Below are 8460 nucleotides of genomic sequence, written 5' to 3'. Positions count from 1 at the left end.
ATTTTGTTCACACAATATATGATTTTGTCTCTTGCGTATGAGATCTTGTGGTATCAAATTACGGGTACCTCCCATCCGTTCGTGTATTTTAGATTTTCATTTGTGATATGAGAATGCTTGAACATTGTGATGACATTGAGTCATGACTTGTGTGGTTTCGTTGTGATGAGAATGCTTGAACAAAATATAGAATGGACGTGGCAACCATATTCAACCATGCGTCTCATACAAAAAATGGGCAAGTCCAAACCATTTGATGTAGATAGAGAAATTCTGATTTTGATTTTTACGTGCGGAGACGTAGATAGATAGATGGTGATCACTAAAATGTCTTATATATCTTCGTATTTATTAATTCGTTAATTCAACTATATAGTGGTGATGAGTGAATTAATTTTTTATCTGAAATTATTTATTTATATTGTTTTTTTTATCATTTATTTATTTTCATTTAAATCTTTTTTTTTGTGTGTTTTCTATTATCTTATCGACTATATTGTAATATTTGATCAGTTTCGTTACATGTTGATTTTATTTAAATTGTTAGATTAATTTTGATTTAATTGAACCTAAGTAATATAAGGGCACAAATTAAAAGATTTTGTTTGAATGATGTTGAGGGAATTTTCATTAGATTTAGTAAACTAATTTATACAAGTCATATACTATGATTTAATTGCATTAAACGATGGCCACATTCTTCTTCTTTGGTGAACCATTCGCCTACCAACCACACCAATTTATTATTATTATTCATTATTTAAGTGAAAATCTTCTTTTTCTCCTCATACCGCGTCTTTTGATTTTCTCGTAAATATCACGAAATTCGAATTCCCCCAATTTCTAGGGTTTCATATAAACCCTAACCTCGCCTGAACTTTCCCTCCAATTGTTTCGTCTAATTTCCCTTCGTTCTTCTTATAATAATTCCTTATTTGCTGCAATTTTAAGGGAATTTGGTGAGTTGAATTATCATATGTAACATTGATTATGCTTGATTGCTTTTAATTGTGCTTTCTCGTTTATTTTTCCATTCATTCAATTTACTTTTTTTTTTAAATATATTTAAGAACTGTGTTTCACGTTCAATTGTTCAACCTTTATAACTATTAGTTTTTCATGTTGCTGTTTGTTACATGCTTTCTGCTATTCGTCTCACAATTTTGATTAGTTGGTTGAGGAATGAAATTGAATTAGCTCTTTGACATATTAAACAAAGGAATTAATTACAATTTCTAAAGGATATCAGTTGCAATTTAAGAATCCAACTGTATAATGTAGTTTAATGGCCCCAAGCAGATAATGCGTATGTTTTTATGGAAGGTTTTCTTGTGTTTCTGAGTTGCAATGTAAAAGTTGGCTCAGTTTTGATTTTTGCATTTGCACTTGATTATTCTTGTTACAGAGGTTAACAACTCTCACTTAGCTAGGCTAGGCCTATGCTTTTAAAAAGAATTCCTAGGCTATACTTTTAAATGCTTGATGATTGAATAAACATATTCCCAAAATATTCAGTTTTTTTTAAAAGAGTTTGAATTATGTATAGGTATGTCTTTATTGAAAAACCTAATTTTATAAATGTCAATAATTGACTTGTAAAGCAAGGAACGTTCATGAACAATCTATAATTATGTAATTCTTGTACCATAAAATATGAAACATTACATTTCATGTCTGGTAGTGGCCCTGTTGCATTTGTTGAAACATTACTGTTTTTGAACCCATGGTCATGGTTGAAGGAGAGATGTGTCTAGAACAGCCTTAGGCTTGAGTCTAGTGACTTTCAAAATATGGATATCAGTTTCATTTGCAAATGTCTTTTGGACAGAGGCTATCCCTGTGATGCATATGTACCGGTACGGTACTGGTACAAGATGCAGTATTTTAATAAAAATCAAGGTACGGTACGTCAATGAATAACATGATTTTTTTTATATATAATTTAACTAAGAGTTAAATTGTTCAATTCACAATAAAATTTAAAAAGTCACAAATTTTGTTTGGTTGCAATAACAAATAAACTCAAAAGCACAAATAATATTATATTAATATATAAAAAAATTATCAACTTCACTCGCAATAAAATAATGAGAAAAAGCAGAGTACCTCATGAGTACTGCTACTGGGTAAGTACTCGGGTACTTCATCATTTTAGAAATACCCATGCTTCATTGGGCTATCCTTTATGACTAAGCTGAAAATACGGAGCTAGAGATTTTGGAATGACTCATGTTTGCTTTTTACAATGAAAATATGGGAAAGCTCAAAGTGGAGTTCAGCACATGAAAAGTTTTTGCCCCTACTATAGATTGAAAGTGTGTTAGAGTATAAGAGTACGATTAAAGTGGTTTTTCATACCATTAAAGGAGTAAACATCAAAACCCTTTCTATTTCATTCCATCTTTACTCCCCCTCCTTATTTTCTACACACTCAAACAAGCATAGCCCAATTCCCAGCTGCCGCCTTTCTTGATCTAGTGAATTTTACTTTACATCACAAGTTATTTCATTATCTATTATATCATTTAACACTATCTGTAGTGAATAAATCTGATAAATACAACAAATTTGTCTTGAAGTTTTAGCCAATAGCATCTTGATTGTTAAACATTAAACAGTATAGAATAGACAGAAATAATTTTAAATTAATTCCCATTGCACAATACTTACTTTGAACATATTTTGCCAGCTCCCTTTTCTCATCCTCTTCACCATGTCAAGTTTGGAGGAGCCACTTGGCCTTGACAAGTTGCCAAGCATGAATACCATGGATAGAGTTCGGAGGTTCTCAACTGGTTGTTGCCGTCCACAAGTAGATAATTTGGGCATGGGAAACTACTGGATTGAAGGACGAAGTTGCAGCACATCTAACTGCTGCAAGTGAGTCATATTTTGCAACCTAGTACAAGTCAAAACCTATGCATATATTTACTTATCATTCAACTTCATTTTGTCATCCTTTACTTTCCATCAACTTCTTTCACATACAACCAACCTATTATCTGCCCACTATATGTAACATATCCTTAAGACTATATTATGTGCAGTGAAGACAATGAAGAGTACACTGCAGAGACATTCCCTTGGAAAAGGCAAACGACAGACAAGTCCCAATGTGACTCTTTCAGTCAAAAGACTATGACCATCGGAAGAAACTCGATGAAATTTGATAATTCATTTTATTCCTCAGATTACCAGTATAGTCGAAAGCGCAATAACAATGACATACAGGATATGGCATATAAGGTAATGCAATGTCAGCAGTACTTTCTATTCAAGCATAATTTTTTTGTAGATATTAAATGAGTAACTTCGTTGATGTCTCTTTTTGTATCTCCATTTTGTCTTATGTCGTAAGGTTTTAATTCACTCTAGTTGGTGATATTTTCATATTTCTTTGGCTGGTATTTAACGTACTTCAAAATTTTAATTGGGCAATGCAGTTTATGAAAGGTATGCCAGAGTTTGTTAAGATAGTTGAAGTTGGACCAAGGGATGGATTACAAAATGAGAAGAACATTGTACCAACAGCTGTAAAGATTGAATTGATTCATAGACTAGCATCTACTGGGTTATCTGTCATTGAGGCTACTAGTTTTGTATCCCCCAAATGGGTCCCACAGGTATAATGACTCAAATTTATTTAACTTGATATTGATCATGAATTATTGTTGTGGTACACTTTCTTCGAGGTGCAATGACATGGTAGCAGTTCTCAATACCATCCCATAAGTTAAAAGGTAAAGGTCAAAAATATTTTCTATCCATTTTCCTTCCCACCAAATAACCTCAAAATCACTCAATTCCAACAGACCTTGCCCATTTGCTGCACGTGGATTGCTATTTGGTTAAAATTCAAACGGGTCCCACTAAATCATGTAGTCCCCACATAAATTTCATAGGACTTATTTGAATTTCAACTAATTAGAGAGTGTGTTGAAAAGAGTGTGTTAGAGAGTGTGTTGAAAAGAGTGTGTTAGAGAGTGTGTTTCTAGCATAATTCTTGGTGCACAGTTGTAGGCTATCTTTCCATTTTAAAAGATATGAGGACAACTAGAGTACTAGTTGTTATCCTTCTTAACCAATTTATTTCCAGTGTGATTTGAGATTTACCTGCTTGAATTCCATTCTATTTATTTGTCTTTCAGTTGGCTGATGCAAAGGATGTGATGCAAGCAGTTCATAATCTGGGAGGCATCAGGTTGCCAGTTTTGACTCCTAATTTAAAGGTACAACTATCCATAACAACTATAAACTATAAACTAGAACATCTGTTAATGGTCAAATTTACATTCAGATGTCCGATCTATATATTACATTTATAGGGTTATGAAGCTGCTATTGCAGCTGGAGCTAGAGAAGTAGCTATTTTTGCATCAGCTTCGGAATCTTTCTCAAAATCAAACATTAATTGTAGTATTGAAGAGAGTCTTGCCCGCTATCGTGCTGTTACTCGTGCTGCTAAAGAGCTCTCAATTCCAGTCCGAGGGTATGCATTTTTGGCTCCATTATTCCATTTCTAAGCATCCATCAAATATCTCTACTTCAATATACTTGCAAGTTGGTTTGTATGCTTGACTGAAAGATTCCCAAATATTTTGTTTTTCATTTGATATTTTTTATAGGATTTGCATTTCTTACCCTGCAATATCTTCTTTATATTTGGCAGAATCTATGCAAATTAATTGGAAAGTTCATCTTACATTAAACTAGTTATCTTGTATTTGTACTTTTAACAGCTTTTACATTTTGAAATGCAGTTGTAGTAATTTACATATATATATTCTTGACTTTTTTTGGACTTGAAGCATGGATAACGCATGCAAAACTCATTTTACCTTGTGCTAAAGTTTTAATGTTATATTTAAGAACATGGCTGCAAGGATTGAGCACAAACTTAAGCTAAAAGTAGACCTAGAAATAGTTTTATATCTTTGGCAGTTACCATATTTAAGGTCCCTAGTATTTATTGGTAAATATAATAGTGTATATTCCCATCTCATTTGCACTCTATTACTTATCAAATCAATCCCAGAATCAAAGTAGATATTCAAGCAGAGTAAAGTTTAAAGAGATACAAATGTAATTATGTTGATTTAATTTAACCTAAACATGTGAAATTTAGTATTGATACTTATAAAGCAGACAATACCTTTTTATTAAATACTCAAAACCAGTCTCAACACCTATATTTGTATTGCTGTTTTGAGATAATTTTGCACTGGTGAAAACCTTTGTATGTTTGAAATGCAATCAAGTCAAGCCATCAAGGTCTAATAGTTAGACACGTGAAAGTCCTTTGTGTTGATTTTGTTAATTTTATGGATAGAAATTCTGTTTCTGTTCTACTTATTCCAATCAGTGCTCTGTATTTAAACTTGGTAGGTATGTATCATGCGTTGTTGGGTGCCCAGTTGAAGGGCCAATCTCTCCGTCAAAAGTAGCTTATGTGGCTAAAGAACTAAATGACATGGGTTGCTTTGAAATCTCACTTGGTGACACAATTGGCGTAGGCACACCAGGTAATGAGTTAGATGACTTTCTTTTTTCTTCTAATTTTAAATTAAATGCATATGCATACTTGGTTTGAGAAAGTGATTCTTCTTGTTTTCACGTAACTACTAAATTGTTATCCTTGTTTTTACCATTTCATCTTTTCAAAGATTTTTAATAACATAAATGTTATTTTCACCATTTTTCTATACAAATAATTGAGAACAGACAACAAAGGGAAAATAAGGTAGTATTTTTGTTATAAACATTGGAAATAGTAAATGAGTGTTAAATATTTAATTGAAACTGGGAAGAATTGGAAAATTAATGTCAAACTATATATGCTTTTCCTCTTAATCCCGAATACTCTTTCTGACAGTTTTCTATTTTTGTTATGGTCAGGAACCGTAGTTCCTATGCTTCTGGCTGTAATGGCAGTTGTACCAGTAGAAAAGCTTGCTGTCCACTTCCATGACACATATGGGCAATCCCTTGCAAATATTCTTGTATCACTCCAAGTAAGTTAACAAATAGCTTGAATTTTTCATTTTCTTGTTTATTGAGCTTTTGCCTCTTTTATATATGTAATTTGTAATAAAGGGCCAATCAATGAACTAACCATCAAACGGTTATAATTGAGGGAAATTCACTAGCACCCATGAATGTTAGATTTGGATTTTCTGCAGTTGCATTATCCTGAATTTGCTGCAGCCATGCATCTCAGAGTTGCCTGATCAAGATCAAACAAATAACATTTCAACTGTGTATTTCGAATGTGATTTACCGATTTGAAACATGAGTCATCCTATCCCTGATCGGACAGCCAGAGATACACGACTGTTGCAAATTCAGGATTTTCCAGCTGTAGAGAATCTGGATCATATATTTTTTGAATATAGATACATGTATAACCAGGCTTAAACTGGGTCTGCCTTTTATTATGATTTGGTAGTCACAGTTATTAATGGACTTTATTGGTTTGTATGCATATAAGCAGATGGGAATAAGTGCAGTGGATTCTTCAGTTGCTGGACTCGGTGGCTGTCCATATGCTAAGGGGGCTTCAGGAAATGTAGCTACTGAAGATGTTGTGTACATGCTGAATGGACTCGGTGTGAAGACCAACGTTGATATTGGAAAGCTCATGTCAGCTGGGGACTTCATCAACAAACATTTGGGGCGCGTCTCTGGCTCAAAGACCGCCATTGCCCTTCACCGAGTCACTGCCGATGCTTCCAAGATATGATAATATATATATTGTACCATAAAATTATATATAGACGTGCTTCAAGCAATGACAAAATCATTCTATATGTTTGTTTCATATATCATTTTTTTTGCATAATTATAGAAGAGGAATAAAATGTCCACTCACGTTGATGAGTTAGGAAGCAGTAATGCATATAATGTTGCAATAGCAAATGCACGCTTCTCGTTTTGAGTGAAATATTGCAATTTTTATACGGACGAATCAATTTGAACTCTAAATAGAAGTAAGAAAATATTATTATATAATAATTCTTTTTGCCCTGTGTTATGTGTAATGTATCAGTTTTTATTTTCGTTTTTAAAGTTAAATAGTCTTGAGAGAAGAATATACAAATCAAGTTTAGTCTCTAATATTTTCTTGAGGTAATATAGACCACCCCGCTAGAATCTCTCTATTTGGGTGTCCTTAGAGTTTTATATAAAGTTTTGTTTAATTTCAAATAGCTTTAGAATTAATTTAATACAAAAAATGACTTTTGACCTTGAATCATTTTAGATGTTTTGTTACTAACATTTCTAACTAGCCAAATTCTTGTAGTGTTCTTCTTTGTTTTTGGCTTTACACTTTAATTACTTTGAGGAAACTTACAATCGGGGAGTAACAAAGGGTTAATATTGACATGAGATGGTTTTCAGAGTGCAAAATACCTTTTATTTAAGTTTGGAATGCAACATGATTCATCTTTGAATGCAATGTTCTAGTCCACGCGCTACAATTCATTTTCTGACACTTTATTTATTTATTTATATTTGAGTGCTACAGAGGTCGTTTATAGCGCAATGCGATAGCTCGATTCGCCCTTGTGTTAGTCAACTAGTGCAATTCGTCCAGACTTAGCTCAATGCGCTAGCACACGTTACTATACCCTATTTGCGCTAAAAATTGTTATTTTACAAGGGTTCTGATTTTTTTAATGCAAAGGAGGAGACAACTACAACTTGGAGGGTTCTTTGTTCAATCTTTATGTGTAATTCCTTTCTTTCCTTATATCTTTTGTCAAACATTATTGTTGGATTAATTCAAATTGGTTAGTAATTAGGTAGTTAGAGTATGGTTAAAAGGTAGTTAGAATATAGTTAGAAGGTGGTTAAGTTTGTTGAAATCTATTCACTAGAAAACTGCTTCTATAAAAGCCAAGATCAATGTATGAATGTTATGTAGAACTGTATCAATCTGCAGAACCATAAGATCAATCTGCAGAACTAGAAGATCAATCTTCGTTTTCTGTTTTCTCTATTTTCATCTCTTTTCTTCTCAATTTCAATTCCTCTCAAATATACAACCTGTTCTAACAATTGGCATCAAGAGCTTGGATTCTAGACCTTGGGAAACACGAGTGCAAGTGTGAGGGGAATCAAAATTGGGAAATACAAGTGTGAGTGAAAGAAAAAAAAAATGAATGGAGGAGGATTTCCATCGAATTTGCCAATTATGGATGGAAAGAATTGGGAGAGGTGGCCTGCATCAATGAGATCGTTGTTGGGAGCTCAAGAAGTGATTGAGATTGTTCAAGATGGCTATGAACAACTTGGTGCGAATCCAACAGAAAGACAACAAACAACTTTCAAAGATTGCAAGAAAAGGGATTGCAAGACATTGTTTTATATCCAGCAAAGTGTGGATTCAAACAATTTTGAAAGGATCTCAAAGGTATCTACATCAAAAGAGGCATGGGATATCTTGGTGAAGTATTACAC

The 8460-nt window shown here is 33.2% G+C and overlaps 1 protein-coding gene across 3 annotated transcripts; it reads left to right on the top strand.

Annotated features, from left to right (window-relative positions):
• Positions 1-709: 709 nt before the first annotated feature.
• Positions 710-7023, top strand: LOC101490120 (hydroxymethylglutaryl-CoA lyase, mitochondrial-like). 3 transcript variants are annotated; one of them, XM_073363829.1, is made up of 10 exons: positions 710-959; positions 1829-1899; positions 2690-2880; positions 3048-3246; positions 3444-3623; positions 4149-4229; positions 4326-4489; positions 5386-5522; positions 5896-6011; positions 6180-6432. In XM_073363829.1, exons 2-10 carry the CDS (start codon positions 1843-1845, stop codon positions 6225-6227), a joined length of 1173 nt encoding a protein of 390 aa, XP_073219930.1. In that variant the 5' UTR covers positions 710-959; positions 1829-1842; the 3' UTR covers positions 6228-6432. The 3 variants fall into 3 exon arrangements, with proteins under 3 accessions (XP_073219930.1, XP_027192843.1, XP_004510817.1); XM_027337042.2 differs by lacking the exon at positions 6180-6432 and adding an exon at positions 6491-7023 and having other exon boundaries at positions 715-959; XM_004510760.4 differs by lacking the exons at positions 1829-1899; positions 6180-6432 and adding an exon at positions 6491-7023 and having other exon boundaries at positions 717-959.
• Positions 7024-8460: the final 1437 nt, after the last annotated feature.

Source organism: Cicer arietinum, chromosome 7, assembly GCF_000331145.2.
Source record: "Cicer arietinum cultivar CDC Frontier isolate Library 1 chromosome 7, Cicar.CDCFrontier_v2.0, whole genome shotgun sequence".
In the NCBI taxonomy this organism is placed as follows: Eukaryota; Viridiplantae; Streptophyta; class Magnoliopsida; order Fabales; family Fabaceae; genus Cicer; species Cicer arietinum.
This window is presented reverse-complemented; position numbering and strand designations above follow the sequence as displayed.